Below are 16,840 nucleotides of genomic sequence, written 5' to 3'. Positions count from 1 at the left end.
ACATGCCAGCATACCAGCTAATTTTTTAATTTTTTTTTTTTTTTTTTTGTAGAAACAGGGATCTTGCTATGTTGCTTAGGCTGGTCTAGCTCCTGGCCTCAAGTCATCCTTCTGCCTTGGCCTCCCAAAGTGCTAGGATTATGGCCTCTGCACCTGGCCAAATTCAGCTATTTGAATTGGGAAACTGGAACCTTCCCATGTAGAGATGTGAACAAGTCATTTTCCCCTGCTGTTCCTTAACCACAGTTAATATGCATACTGGTTAATCCCTTGCTGTTCTCTAGATGGAATTAGATTAGTGAACAGTAGGAGAGTATTTAATTCTTTAATCACTACCATACAGCATAAAATTATATTAGCTTAAGCAAAAAGGTCATAGCTTTGTTGGATAAAATTTCCAAACTTGCTCTTGTTCTTATATCCTCAGTATACACAGTATACTGAGCTTTTAAGAAAACTGCATTTTAAATGCATTAAATTTAATTTTATTGCCTTTAGCTTAGTGTCACAGCCTAAGATGAATTTGATTCTTAATTCTGTTACTTATTAACCATCCCTACGAGCCTTGTCATTTATAAAATTGATAAACATGCTTCCTTTGTCATAATCTATAGCACTGATAAAAAATGTTTAACTGTCAAGATCAATAACAAAGGCCAGTTGGCATTCTTTCAGAGGCTTCTTTCCAAGGAAGATACAGAATTTTTAATCAGTACTCTTGTGTTTCTGATTCTTCAACCAGATTTGTATGGCCCTAACTATAATTATTTAGTTCACCATTTACCAAATCATTTAAAATATAGTATTATGAAACCATGTCTAAGTAATACTTGCTTAAACAAAAGTCAGCATAGATTTACCTTAATTCTTTTTTTTTTTTTTTTTTGAGACAGAGTCTCGCTTTGTTGCCCAGGCTAGAGTGAGTGCCGTGGCGTCAGCCTAGCTCACAGCAACCTCAAACTCCTGGGCTCGAGTGATCCTTCTGCCTCAGCCTCCCGGATAGCTGGGACTACAGGCATGCGCCACCATGCCCGGCTAATTTTTTTTTTTATATATATATCAGTTGGCCAATTAATTTCTTTCTATTTATAGTAGAGACGGGGTCTCGCTCTTGCTCAGGCTGGTTTTGAACTCCTGACCTTGAGCAATCCGCCCGCCTCGGCCTCCCAAGAGCTAGGATTACAGGCGTGAGCCACAGCGCCCGGCCATTTACCTTAATTCTTATAAGTTAATTTGATTGTTTTACCATTTTAAATTTCTGGAACATGATCTTTGTCATACAGTGTAATTTAATTTTTTTGTAACTTTTAGCTAGCTTTCAGTTAGGTGTATGAGGGGTTGGTCTCCTTGTATGTGATTCCTTAGAGAAAAAAGACATATTTGTATAAAACATTCACTTTGATAATGGTTTGAACTGAGCTATTTGTCAAAGGAGGAGAAAATGATAAGAATTTATATATTTAATGATTAAAGATTGTTTTATCCATTTGGAGTTAAAGTTATTTACTGTATTATGGAAAAACCTAAAGGATTTATTATGTTGACCTTTTGCCAGTTGTGTAGACTATTTATTCTTCTAAAACTAAAGGTCCATCATACCATTAGAAGACATTCTGAATCATAAGAATAATCTAAGTCTAAAATTAATTTTTGCCAAGATCACTAGATTCAAAATCATTTGAAGTAAAAACAAAGAAGTGTTGTAAATTTGATCTAAAATTACCTAATTGAGGAACAAATTACTTATCTATTATAATTATCTTTAAATACATATTTTCCTAATATCATTTATATACATGTTGATACAAGTAGGCATAGTGGGTGCTGAAGACATAGCATTAAACAATGAGGTAAAAATCCCTGCTCTTCATGGAGCATCCATTTTTGTTGAGAATTGGAAGAGACAAATAATGTCTTAATCCATTTTTGCAGTTGTAACAAAACACCTGAGACTGGGTAATCGATAAATAATAAAAATTTATTTCTTACAGTCCTGGAGGCTGAGAAGTCCAGGATCAAGGTACTGACATTTTGTGTCTGGTAAGGGCCTTCCTATTTCCAAGATGGCATCTTGTTGCTGTGTCCTCACATGGTGGAAGCCTGCAGGGCAAGAGAGTGCTCCCTTCAACCTGCAGCAGTTTTGTAAGGGTGCTAGTCGCATCTGTGAGGGCAGAGCCCTCATGACTTAATCACCTATCAGCAGCCACACCTCTTAATAATGTTGCATGATTTAAGTTTCAACATGAATTCTGGAGGTGGCACCATACTTAGTTATTAGAGAAATGTGAATGAAAATCACAATGAGATACGTCATACCTACTATTGTTCCTAACATGGCTACAACAAAATAAACAAACAAACAAACAACGAGGATATGTAGAAATTGGAACCCTCATACATTGCTGGTGGGAATGTAAAAAGGTGCAGTTTTTCTGGAAAACAGCCTGGCAGTTTTTTAAAAAGTGAAACATAGAATTACTACGTGATCTGGTAATTCCATTCCAAAAGAATTGAAAACAAGGACTCAAAACAGACACCTACTGCGAATATTCATAGCAGTATTATTTATAATAGTCAAAAGATGGAAACAGGCCAGGTGCAGTGGCTCACACCTGTAATCCTAGCACTTTGAGAGACTAAGGTAGGAGGATCACTTGAGGTCTTGAGTTCGAGACCAGCCAGAGCAAGAATGAGACCCCGTCTCTACAAAAAAAAATAGAAAAATTAGCTGGGCAAAATTAGCTGTGCCTGTAGTCCTACCTACTCCAGGAGGCTGAGGCAGGAGGATCACTTGAGCCCAAGAGTTGGAGGCAGTCAGCTATGATGGTGGTACAAAGCATGGTTTATTTTGTGTATTCATATTTTGTTTTTTTGATTACTAAAGATAATGTTTAGGCATGTCGGTTGGTGGCATCAAATTATTTGGGAAAGTATATAGTTCTTTTTTAACTTCTCTGTCATTTTCTTTTTTAACTCTGTCAGTAAAGATAAATTATTATGCTTTTATAATAGGAATCCCCCTTCAAAATAGTAGCTTGAAACAACAGAAGGTTGTTTTTCACTGATAAAAATTCTGTTGGTGGATCTGGGTGACTCTCCAATGCAACTTTTTTGTGTGTTGGTTCAGCTTTACAGAATTGTCAATTTTTGTGGTGTGTGCATATCATAAAGAGCTTCTACAAATCACCAAAGTGGAGGAGGTCTTGCTGGAAGGTGTGCCATGTCTGCAATTAGGTACTTGGTCCAGACATGGTGTATGTCACCTTTATCCAAAACCCTTTGGCCTCTTAACTATAATGCAGGAGGTAGAATTTTGCTATATTATAAATCTTTTTCTTTAAAAAAGCAGACTGGGCTGGGTGCAATGACTTACATCTTTAATCCTAGGACTCTGGGAAGCAGAGGTGGGAGGATTGCTTGATTTCAGGAGTTCGAGACCGGCCTGAGCAAGAGCAAGAACCTGTCTCTACAGAAACACAGAAAAGGTGTGATGGTGCTTGTCTGTAGTCCCAGGTACTTGGGAGCCTCAGGCAGGAGGATCACTTGAGCCCAGGAGTTTGTGGTTGCAGTGAGCTCTGATCACACCACTGTACTCTAGCCAGGGTGATGGAGTGAGACTCTGTCTCAAAAAAAGAGAAAGAAAAAATGCAGACTGATTTCCCTCGCCTCTGAACTAATCATATTATTTACTGGGGTGACATCATTTTCTGAAAGGAAGCTAGTGAGATCATTACCACAAGCATTAATTTTATACATTAGTGTAACAGTAGGCCAAGTCTCTGTCTTGACATTCATGGTTAACAAATGTTTAAGAAAATGTTTTTCTTCCTTTAATTTTTTTTTTTTTTTTTTTTTTGAGACAGAGTCTCACTTTGTTGTCCAGGCTAGAGTGAGTGCCGTGGCGTCAGCCTAGCTCACAGCAACCTCAAACTCCTGGGCTCGAGTGATCCTTCTGCCTCAGCCTCCCGAGTAGCTGGGACTACAGGCATGTGCCACTATGCCCGGCTAATTTTTTATATATATATATCAGTTGGCCAATTAATTTCTTTCTGTTTATAGTAGAGACGGAGTCTCGCTCTTGCTCAGGCTGGTTTTGAACTCCTGACCTTGAGCAATCCGCCCGCCTCGGCCTCCCAAGAGCTAGGATTACAGGCGTGAGCCACAGCGCCGGGCCTCCTTTAATTTTTAATAGCTAAAAAAATTATTATAGGGATTTTAAGACAGAAATCTTGCAATAAGTTATATAAATAATAGTATGTATTAAGTGCTTTTTTAAAAATGGCATCAAAGTATCCCTGCTATCCTGTGCACATTCCCTCTCCTCAATCCTAAAAGCAAAGCTGATTAGTAATGAGCATGGCACTTAATATTTCCTAAATGTTAAATGACTATCAGTTATAATTTAACATTTTTATTTTATTTTATTTATGTTATTTTTTTCTTTTTTTTGGCATATTATGGGGGTACAAATTTTAAGGTTTCAATAAATGCCCTTCCCCCCCCCCAACAAGTCTGAGTTTCCAGCATGACCATCTCCCAGATGGTACACACTCACTCATTATGTATATATATACCCACCCCTTCCCCCCTGTTATGTTATTTTATTTTTTCAGAAACACAGTCTTGCTCTGTCACCCAGGTTGGAGTGCAGTGGCACAATTACAACTCACTGCAATGTTGAACCTGGGGCTCAAGTGATCCTCCCACCTTAGACTCCCAGGTAGCTAGGATTACAGGTGTGCACCACTGTGCCTGCCTAATTTTTAGAATATTTTTCTGATCCATTGATCTATGTGAAAAAAAAAAGTAAAAAAAAAAAATGAAATAAATAGAATATTTTGTGGAGATGGGGTCTCACTATGTTGCCCAGGCTGATCTCAAGATCCTGGCCTCAAGCGATTTTCCTGCCTCGGCCTCCCAAAGTGCTTGATTTTAAAATAGTTTATTAGATGTATTATGTGCATGTTGCTTTCTGGAACATTAATAAAAGGTGGAAAATATGTACATCTTAGAATTCAGGCAGTACAGTGATTTTCCTGTACTTCCATTCCTCATCTGTCTCATGAGCTAGGTAATTTTAGAAGATTATTATTGTTCTTGTATTTTGGGAGTCATAGGGAGTTACCAGTGTTCTCCAACCAAATTTATTACAAACAAAATCTTTTACGTTTACAAGTACTTGTAAAACTGAAAGTCATACCTTCCCCAAATTTCTTCATTAATTTTACCCTCACTACTTCACTCTCTTTGTATTAAAGTCAATGAAAGTGTCAAAATTGAAGATACTGCATTATCAAGTTATATTGGGGGGGGGGAGGGATGCCAGAGACACAGTGTTTATAAATTGAGTTTGTGATCACTTGAAATTTCTTAGTTTAATTTTCAAGAGATTTCACTAAAATGGTGTATATTTTTCTGGTGATGTCTTTCATGTAATTCTAGTGAAATTAATTAGAAATGAATGTATATAATTGTACTATAGATCTACAAATTTGTTAAGAGGTCAGTTTCAGGAACCTGTCTCTTCATTGATGTGTGACTTTGGACATGTTATTTAATCTTTTTGGGCTCTACTTTTCCCCAACCATAAAATGAAACCAATGACACTTTCCTCATGGAGTCATCTTAAGACTGGTAAAGCACTTAACAACAGTTACATGCCACATAATAAGCATTTAAATGTTACCTATTGTTTTATTATAAAAATAAGTACTAATGGGGTTAATGTTGGGTTTAAACATTAGAATGCTAAGATCATGTAATTTCTTGCTGACTGGCAATATAAATATTGAGATATGCTCCACATGACTTGGTGTAATATACTATTTAATGGTGTAATATATAACATTCATGTGTGGTATATAACAGTATAGTTCCAATTCTTTTCTCCTATCCTCTATGCTATTATTGTTGTGTTTTACTTTTACATATACGGTAAACACATTTCTCCTATTTTTACTTTAGACAACTAGTTGTCTTTTAGAGCAATTAAAAATAAAAATAATTTTATATTTACTTTAATCTATGCCACTTCCAATATTCTTATTTATTTATGAAGGTGCATATATCTCTATGGTATCATATTTCTTTCATCCTGTAGTACTTTCTTTTATCCTTTTTTGCTGGTAATGACTTCTCTGTTTTTGTTTCCCTGAAAAAGTCTACTTTTCTTTTCTTTTTGAAAGATATTTTCACCAGGTATAGGATTCTTCATTGAGTTAGTTTTTCTTTTAGTGGTTTATATATTTCACTCCATTGACTTCTGGCTTATGTAATTTTTTTTTTTTTTTTAAGACAGAGTCTTGCTCGGTTGCCTGGGTTAGAGTGCCTTGGCATCAGCCTAGATCACAGCAACTTCAAAATCCTGAGCTCAAGCAATCCTTCTTTCTCAGCCTCCTGAGTCCTGGGACTATAGGCATGCGCCACCATGCCTGGCTAATTTTTTCCATATATATTTTTAGTTGGCCAATTAATTTCTTTCTATTTTTAGTAGAGATGGGGTCTTGCTCTTGCTCAGGCTGGTTTTCAACTCCTGACCTTGAGCGATCCTCCTGTTTCGGCCTCCCAGAGTGCTAGGATTACAGGTGTGAGCCACCATGCCTGGCCAGCTTACGTAACTTTTGATGAGAAATCTGCTATAATTTTTTGTTTCTCGCAATATAATGTGTCTTTTTTCTTCTTGCTGCCTTAAAGATTTCCTTTTTATCTTCAGTTTTGAGTAATTTGTGATTTGTCTCATTGTTTTCTAGAGGTTAGAGGTGTGGTTTATCCTACCTTTTCTCTTAATTACTTCAATCTGTGGTTTTATGTCTTTTAGTTTTGGAAAATTCTCAACCAGATATTTCTTCTGTCCCATTCTCTTGCTTTTCTATGATATCAATTACATGTATGTTAAATCATTGTTACTGTCCCACAGCTCTTGGATTTTCTGTTCTGTCCCCCATCCCCATATTTTCCCCTTTGTGTTTCATGTTGGATAATCTCTTACATGATTCCGTTAAGTATACTCTTCAGCCATTCCACAGCATTCTTCAACTCTGTTACCATGTTTTTCTTTCTTTTTAAATTAAATTAAATTTATTTATTTTTATTTATTTTTTATTTCAGCATATTATCAGGGTACAAATGTTTAGGTTACATATATTGCCTTTGCCCCATCTGAGTCAGAACTTTAAATGTGTCTATCCCCCAGACAGTGTGCACTGTACCCATTAGGTGTGAATGTACCCATCTCCTCCCCCCCTCCATCTGCCCGACACCCAATAAATGTTATTACTATATGTGCACTTAAGTGTTGATCAGATAATACCAATTTGATGGTGAGTACATGTGGTGCTTGCTTTTCCATTTTTGTGATACTTTACTTAGCAGAATGGGCTCCAGCTCTATCCAGGATAATACAAGAGGTTCTATATTGCCATTGTTTTTTGTGGCTGAGTAGAACTCCATGGTATACATATACCACATTTTATTAATCCACTCGTGTTGATGAGCAGTTGGGTTGTTTCTATATTTTTGCAGTTTTGTAATTATGAATTGTGCTGCTATAAACATTCAAGTGCAGATGTTATTTTTATGGAATGTCTTTTGTTCTTTGGGGTAGATGCCCAGTAATGGGATTGATTGATCAAATGGTAGTTCTACTTGTAGCTCTTTGAGGTATCACCATATTACTTTTCACAGAGGTTGTACTAGTTTGCAGTCCCACCAGCAGTGTATGAGTGTTCCTATCTTTCCACATCCACGCCAACATTTATTGTTTTGTTTGGGGCTTTTTGATAAAGACCATTCTCACTGGAGATAAGTGATACCTCATTGTGGTTTTGATTTGCATTTCCCTGATGATTAGAGATGTTGAGCATTTTTTCATGTTGGCCATTAGTCTATCTTCTTTTTAAAAGTTTCTGTTCATGTCCTTTGCCCACTTTTTGATAGGGTTATTTGATTTTTTTCTTGCTGATTTTCCTGATTTCTGTATAGATTCTAGTTATCAGTCCTATTGGATGTGTAATGTGAATATTTTCTCCCACTCTGTAGGTTGTCTGTTTGCTCTCATGATAGTTTCCTTGGCTATGCAGAAACTTTTTAATTTGATCAGGTCCCATTTATTTATTTGTATTGTTGGTGTGATTGCCTTTGGGGTCTTCTTCATAAATTCTTTCCCCAGGTCAATGTCTATAATAGTTTTTCCAGCGTTTTCTTCTATAATTCTTACAGTTTCATGCCTTAGGTTTAAGTCTGTTAGCTACCATGAGTTAATTTTTGTGACAGGTGAAAGGTGTGGATCCTGTTTCAGTCTTCTTCATGTGGCTATCCAATTATCTCAGCACCATTTATTGAAAAATGATTCTATTCCTCAGTGTATGTTTTTGTCTTTGTCAAAGATTAGATGGCTGTATGAGGATGGTTACATATCTGGGTTCTCAGTTCTGTTCCATTGGTCTATGTCTCTGTTCTTGTGCCAGTATCATGCTATTTTAGTTACTTATAGCCTTATAGTACAGCTTGAACTTTGGTCTATGTCTCTGTTCTTGTGCCAGTAGCATGCTGTGTTAGTTACGTATAGCCTTATAGTACAGCTTGAACTCTGGTAAATTGATGCCTCCCAATTTGTTCTTTTTGTTTAAGATTACTTTTGCTATATGGAGTCTTCTCTTGTTCCATATGAAGCATAGAATTATTTTTTCTAGATCTGTGAAAAATGATGTTGATATTTTAATAGGGATTGCGTTGGATCTGTAGATCACTTTAGGTAGTATAGATATTTTAAGAATATTGATTCTGCTGACTCATGAGCATGGTATGGTTTTTCACCTATTTTCATCCTTGTAGTCTAAGATTACTTTTTTTTTTTTTAATTGAGTTGGGGTATCTTAGATTGGAAATCGAAATCGAAGCCTGTATTGCACTGAGGGTAAAACGACAAGACCAAAATAAAGCTCAACTACAGACTAGATTGACTTAAACACCACCCCCACCCCAATGCTATTTGGCTCAGTCTCTTTTGTCCTATACAAAACATCAGTCTTTCAATCACAAATCATAAGTCACACAAAGAAGCTAGGGGGAAAACCCAGCATACTGTCAAAGACAAGGAAAAACATGGGAGGAAGGAAATAGCAGAGAATGAAAATAGGTGGAAAACCATACCATGCTCATGAGTCACCAGAGTCAACATTCTTAAAATATCTATACTACCCTAAGTGATCTACAGATTAAACACAAACCCCAAAGGCAATCACATCAGCAATACAAATAAATAAATAGGACCTGATCAAATTAAAAAGTTTCTGCATAGCCAAGGAAACTATCACAAGAGCAAACAGATAACCTACAGAGTGGGAGAAAATATTCACATTACACATCCAATAGGATTGATAACTAGAATCTATACAGAAATCAGGAAAATCAGCAAGAAAAAAATCAAATAACCCTATCAAAAAGTGGGCAAAGGACATGAACAGAAACTTTTAAAAAGAAGATAGACTAATGGCCAACAAACATGAAAAAATGCTCAACATCTCTAATCATCAGGGAAATGCAAATCAAAACCACATTGAGATATCATTTAACTCCAGTGAGAATGGTCTTTATCAAAAAGCCCCAAACAAAACAATAAATGATGGCGTGGATGTGGAAAGATAGGAATACTCATACATTGCTGGTGGGACTGCAAACTAGTACAATCTCTGTGGAATAAATAACAAATCTCTTGCACCTTGATAAGGACTCCAGAGAGAAAGAATAAATAATCAGTTTTATAAGTCTGTAATATATAGATGCTCCTCAACTTACCATGTTGTGACAGCCCTATAAACCCATCACAAGTTGAAAATAGTATGAGTTGAAAATATATTTAATACACGTGTGTATTTTAGAGTAGATGAGTACATTGTTTGCAATAACAAGGTGGAAAAGAGGAAGAAGAGGGAGAAACTTAACATCTTTTTATTAAAATTTACCAGTGCCTTATCTGGAGATGGAGACAAGATTTGTTAAAGATGATAGCCACCTGAAATTCCTCAAGAAATGAAACATCTCCTGAGGTTGACTATCATTTTCTTCCAGGTGATTTACTGTTCTTTTGGTGGAACATCCAAAGGGCTGCACTTCAATAACTTAATAGTTGGACTCGTCCTCCTTACAAGAGGCAGAGATGAAGAGAAAGCAAAATGTAAGTACTTTTATTGTCTCAAAATGATAATACCATATCTGTATGCAAAATAATGTACTTAAATTCTGATGACAGGCAAAGGATTTGAGTTGACATTTTTCTAAAGAACATATACAAGTGACCAATAAGCACTTGAAAAAATACTCAACATAATTAATCAATAGAGAAATATAAATTAAAACTACATTGAAATACTACTTCACATCTACTAGGGTAGCTAAAATTAAAAAGTCAGATAATAACAAGTGTTAGGGAGGATGTGGAAAAATTGTAGTCCACATTATACATTGCTATAGGAGTGTAAAAAAGCACAGCCACTTTGGAAACCAGTTTGGCAGTTCTTCAAACTGTTTTGTTTGTTTATTTGTTTGTTTTTTTCCCATATTAGACTTCTAAGACAGGATCAAACTGTTGAACATTGAGTTACATGGCCCAACAGTTTCTTCTTCTAAGAAAGTTCAATACATATATTTACCAAAAACAAGCCATGTATGCAAATATTTATAGCAGTATTGTTCATAATAGTCACAAAATGGAAACAACTCTAATGTCCATCAGCTGAATGGATAAACAGAACATGATATATCCATACAATTGAATGTTATTCTACAATAAAAAGGAATAAAGTACTGATTCATGCTGCAACATGGATGAACCTGAAAATATTTTGCTGAGAGATAGATGCCAGTCACAATCGGCCACATATTATATGAAATTTCCAGATTAAGCAAATCCATAGTGCCAGAAAGTGTTAGATTAGTGGTTGCTTGGGGTTCAGAGAAGAGGGAAATGGAGAGTGACTGCTAATGGGTGTGGGATTTCTTTTTGGGTTGATGAAAATGTTCTGGAATTAGATATTGATGGTTTATCTATTTTTTTGAGATGAGGTCTTATCTGTCACCCAGGCTGGAGTGCAGTGGCACAGTCATACCTCACTATAGCCTCAAACTCCTAGGCTTAAGAGATCCTTCCACTTTAGCCTCCCAAGTAGCTAGGATTACAGGCACACACACCACCATGCCTGGCTTTTCCTTGTTTTTGTAATCTGTCTGAATGTTTGTGTCTTCTTCAAAATTCATATGTTGAAATCTTAACCCCCCAATGTTGAATCTATTAGGAGATGGTGCTTTGGGGAGATTAAGTAGGTCATGAATGTTAATCATAAGTGTCTCTTGGATAAGATTAAGTGCTCTTATATTATAAAAGAGGCCCTAGAAAGACCTTAGTCATTTCTGTCATTCAAGGATACGATGGAAAAATGGCTGTCCCTTGCCAGATGCTAAATTGGATGGCTCCTTGATAATGTACTTCCTTGCCTCTAGAGCTGTGAAAACTAAATTTCTGTTGTTTATAAGCCACTCTGTTTATGGTATTTTGTTATAGCAGCCTGAGCAGATTAAGATATCTCTCTCAGAATCCTCTCTTGCTTTTGAGTTTAGACTGTTCTTTTTTTTTTTTTTTTTTCGTCCAAGTACTGCACTCAAATTTTTTTTTTTTAAAGGCAGAGTCTCACTCTGTTACCTGGGCTAGGGTGCTGTGGCCTCAGCCTAGTTCACAGCAACCTTAAACTCCTGGGCTCAAGCAATCCTTTTGCCTCAGCCTCCCGAGCAGCTGGGACTACAGGCATGCGCCACCATGTCTGGCTAATTTTTTCCTCTCTCTATATATATTTTTAGTTGGCCAATTAATTTCTATTTTTAGTAGAGATGGGGTCTTGCTCTTGCTCAGGCTGGTTTCGAACTCCTGACCTTGAGCGATCCTCCTGCCTCGGCCTCCCAGAGTGCTAGGATTACAGGTGTGAGCCACTGCGCCCGCCCTAGGCTGTTCTTCTTAATCCTTGCTATGGTTTGAAGGTGTTACCCAAAGTTCATGTATTGGAAACTTAATTCCCAATCTAACAGTGTTGAGAGGTGGGACCTTTAAGAGAGGATGAAGTCTTGAGGGGTCTGCCCTCATGAATGGATTAATGCTGTTATGTCAGGAGGGGATTTGTTATTGAGGGAGTGGCATCCTTATTAAGAATGAGTTCACTAGCTCTCTGGGAGGCCGAGGCAGGACGATCGCTCAAGGTCAGGAGTTCGAAACTAGCCTGAGTGAGACCTGTCTCTACTAAAAATAGAAAGAAATTAATTGGTCAACTAAAAATATATAGAAAAAATTAGCTGGGCATGGTGATGCATACCTGTAGTCCCAGCTACTTGCGAGGCTGAGGCAGAAGGATTGCTTGAGCCCAGGAGTTTGAGGTTGCTGTGACCTAGGCTGACGCCACGACACTCTAGCCCGGGCAACAGAGTGAAACTCTGTCTCAAAAAAAAAAAAAAAGAATGAGTTCAACCCTCTTCCCTTTCTTTCTTGCATGTGCTTTTTTGCCCTTCTGCCTTCCACCATAGGATGATGGAAGAGCAAGAAGGGCCTTGCCAAATGCAGGCCTCTTGACATTGGGCTTCTCAGCTTTCAGAACTGTAAGAAATAAATCTCTCTTCCTTATAAATTACCCAGTCTGTGGTATTCTGTTATACCTGCACAAAACAGACTAAGAGAATCCTTTTCTTTAAAAAAATAAGTTTTATTGAGGTATAACTGACATATAATAAAATGCAGATATATAAAGTGTACTTTTTGATATGTTTTGCCATGTGTATATAACTACTAACATCACCATAATCAAGATAATGAACACATCCATAAATCAGTTTTATGTACTGGAATATAATTGTGATCCTGGTTTTTCCACATGAGCATCCCACCACCAGCACATGCACATACTGGCTCCAGTCAGCGGTAATTAAAAATACAAATATAATTAAAGTAATTAAAAATACAAGTGTGGTATGTGCCTGTAGTCCCAGCTACTTGAGAGAATGAGGTGGGAGAATCTTCTTGACGGCAGGAGTTCAAGGCCACTGTGCACTATGATCAGGCCTGTGAATAGCCACTGTAGACCAGCCTGGGCAACATAGTAAAAGCTTGTTTCTAGAAAAAATAAAAATATTGTCAGCTCTCCTTATCTATGACTTGCTTATCTACAGATTCAGCCAACTTTGGATTGAAAATATTTGAGGCAAAAAATAATGAAAAAACCAATACAACAATTAAAAATAATACAAATTCAAAATAGTACAGTATAGTAACTTTTTATGTAGTATTTACAGTGTATTAGGTATTATAAGTAATCTAGAGATGATTTAAAGTATACAGGAGGATGTATGTAGGTTATATGCATATACCATGCCACTTTATATAAGGGATTTGAGCATCCATGGATTTTGATATCCTCGAAGGTCCAGAGCCAGTCCCCTATGGATATTTGGGTATGACTGACTAGTAATAATGTTTTGGGTCACAAATACATTTTAAAAATTTCTTCATTTTTATTTATAGTTGTATTAATATCTTAGGGGTGCCATGACAAAGCACTGCAAACTAGGTGGCTTAAATAACAGATATATTCATTATCTCAGGGTTCTGAAGGCTAGAAGTTCAAAATCAGAGTGTCATCAGGGCCATGCTCATTCTGATAACTACAAAGGAGAATTTTGTCTTCTTTGGTGATGGTTGACAATCCTTGGCATTCCTTGGATTGCAACTTTATCATTGCAATCCCTGCCTCTCTTGTCATGTGGCTGGCTTGCTTTTGTGTCTGTCTTTTCCTCTTTTTATAAGGATAGCAGTCTTATTAGATTAGGTCCCACCTTAATGACCCCATCTTAACTTGATGACATCTACAAAGACCCTATTTCCAAATAAGTTCACATTCATTGGTACTTTAAAGTCAGGACTTCACAATATCTTTTGAGGGGGGGGATATAATTCAATCCATAACAATATTTCAAACATACTGATAATATGTACTTCCATATAGCTTTATTTCTTAACATTGTGCCATTTTTGTCCCTGATGTTGGTTTTTAAAAAAGATAAAATATTACAGCTAGGGTAAGGTTCTCTTTATAGCCCTTCAGGATCCTGTTCCTGTTCTTTCCTGCACAGAGGTTACTACTGTCATGAATTTGGTGATCTTTCATTCCTTTTCAGGTTTTTATACATTTATAACATGTTTATATATCCTTAAATATAACTTCATCTATTCTGTAGGTTTTATACTTTTAAATAGATGGTATACATTAGTCCCCCCTTATCTGCATAGATACATTCCAAGACCCCTCCCAGTATATACCTGAAACCACAGTAGTACCAAATTCTATATATACATACTTTGTTTTTTCTTATCCAGATATACCTATCATAAAGTTTAATTTATAAATTAAGCTAAGAGGGTAACAATAATAAGATAGAACAATTATAATGTACTATAATAAAAGTTATGTGAATCTGGTTACTTTTTCTCTCTCAATATATCTCATTGTACTGTACTAACACTTCTTGTGATCTGTCCATCTGATAACCAAAACAGCCACTAAGTGACTAGCAGGCCAGTAGCACATACAGTGTGGATATGCTGGACAATAGGATTATGCGTGTCCCAGACAGGATGGAGAGTGAGGCAAGAGATTTCATTATGTTACTTAAAACAGTGTGCAATTTAAAACCTATGAATTGTTTATTTCTTAAATTTTCTACTTCATTTTTTTGGACCTCTGTTAACCGTGGGTAACTGAAACCTCAGAAAGCAAAATATGGATAAGGAAGGGACTAGTACTATACAGATTACTTTGTAATTTGCTTTTTCCTAATATTATATTTTTTATATCTATCCATCTTGAAACACTTAATTCCTTTATTTTAACTTCTATGTAGTATTTTATTGTGTGTATATCTCAGTTTACCTATTACTGACAGACATTTATCTTTTTTTCTAATTTTTGCTCTTACAAACAATACTCCAGTGAACACCTTGTACCTTGTACACAGGTATCAGTTTTTCAAGCGTGGAATTGTAATTTTGTAGAAGTAGAGTTTCTGGCGTGCATCTTCACCTTCACTACAGTTTTTCAAATTACTCTCCACAGTAATTTATGCTCCTATTAATAGTATAGAAGAGGTTCTGTTTTTCCCAGTCCTTGCTAACACTTGGTATTGTTACACCTAAGCATTTTTGCAAATTTGGCATATTTGGAGAGATGTCATGTTTCTGTTTTAATTTGTGTTGCTAGATTATTTTGAGGAATAAATTAAATGAATTTATAAAGTGCTTGGCCCTAGTAATCAATTATTGGTACCTTTTTTTTCTCTCCCTATTTCTACCAAGATACATTTGATCTATGTGAAGATTAATCTATTCTATCTTTCTTTCTCTTAGACATTTTCAGTCTTTTTTCAAGTGAATCTGGGAGCTATGTTGTACGAGAAGAAATGGAAAGAATGCTCCACGTGGTGGATGGTAAAGTCCCAGATACACTCAGGAAGTGTTTCTCAGAGGTATATTTTACATTTCATGCCTTCTTATTAAAGTTGTATAATTAATAAGTTTAGCTATGATGAATACATGTTTATATGCAGAATATTCTTGGCATTTTTGTGTTTAATGATTGATATTTCTACTGTTTATGTGCTATATTCAAAGGTCCATAACTCTCATTACTGCTATATTTGTGAATCTGAAAATTCTTAATTCTATTGTAAACCAACTATTTATACTTAGAGTATAAGGAAACATATTCCTATGCTCTCAATCCCACACATAGCAATGTATACACATGCATACACACAATCCTGCAGGAACCTCATGTTGTAATGCCCTTGTTTTTTGTCATGGATATGTAGGGATATCATTCATTGGCCTTGAGCCATTCTGTGACCTATTTTATTAAGGCCTATTTTATCATTTATTTTACTTAGTTGATTTGCATAGTGAGATGTTTTGGTTAAAATTGTCTTTTTTTCTGTTTGCAAAAATAATATATTTTTAAATGTCTAATAATAGAAATAATAGAAAGTTAAACAATAGCAAATGTGTATCTTTAATAGAGAAAATTATTTTTCTTCTCAGAGGTCTGCTAATATGTGAAAAGTCCCTAGAGATGGTAGAGTAAAAACCTCTTTAGAAGTTTCTGATCCTTTCATGTAGCACTCAGTGCTGCACAATTTCTTACAGGTGGCTATTTGACCCACTTCTCTTTCACCAGTATAATAGTTCTTTACTGTTCTTAGTTTTATTCAGGGAGTTTAGTTCCATCTTCCTGACTATATAGGCATTGATTGTCTATATTTCATCAATATGGATATTCTAATATCTCTTTGGGCTGTCTTATCTTTAGCTTCTCATCAGTCTGGCTTTGAGTTTCTTCTGTGTTTATAGCACCTGGTGATATTTCTTTATTGCTTTTGAACTTAGCTGTGCAGTGTTCGGTGGTGGTTATGGTATCACATTTTATCCAGCATTTCTGTGTGTAGGGTACAAAAAGATGGGTTTCCTGCATTTTTGGTTCTGATATATTGACTAAAAAATGCTATGATAGTATTTCAGTACTTCAAGACAAACTGGGCCATGGCTTATTTGTTTGGTTTTTCCCTGTAATAAAATTTTGCCTGTCAGAAGAAAAGGTATCTTTGCAGATCTTATTAATTGGATTTTTCATAGAACTATAAAATATATTAATGAGGCCGGGCGCTGTGGCTCACGCCTGTAATCCTAGCTCTTGGGAGGCCGAGGCGGGCGGATTGCTCAAGGTCAGGAGTTCAAAACCAGCCTGAGCAAGAGCGAGAC

The 16,840-nt window shown here is 36.2% G+C and overlaps 1 protein-coding gene across 2 annotated transcripts in view; it reads left to right on the top strand.

The window, feature by feature from the left end:
• USP32 (ubiquitin specific peptidase 32) overlaps nucleotides 1–16,840 on the top strand; it is a 205,514-nt gene that overhangs the window by 86,946 nt on the left and 101,728 nt on the right. For both annotated transcript variants that reach the window (XM_012777151.3, XM_012777062.3), the window contains exons 3-4: nucleotides 10,069–10,174; nucleotides 15,434–15,552. In XM_012777151.3, the coding sequence (XP_012632605.2) occupies nucleotides 10,069–10,174; nucleotides 15,434–15,552 (225 nt within the window). The remainder of the gene's footprint in view (nucleotides 1–10,068; nucleotides 10,175–15,433; nucleotides 15,553–16,840) is intronic.

The sequence above is a fragment of the Microcebus murinus genome, chromosome 18 (genome assembly GCF_040939455.1).
Source record: "Microcebus murinus isolate Inina chromosome 18, M.murinus_Inina_mat1.0, whole genome shotgun sequence".
NCBI lineage: Eukaryota > Metazoa > Chordata > Mammalia > Primates > Cheirogaleidae > Microcebus > Microcebus murinus.
The sequence above is the reverse complement of the archived record's forward strand: the minus strand, read 5'-3'. Positions and strand labels throughout refer to the sequence as shown.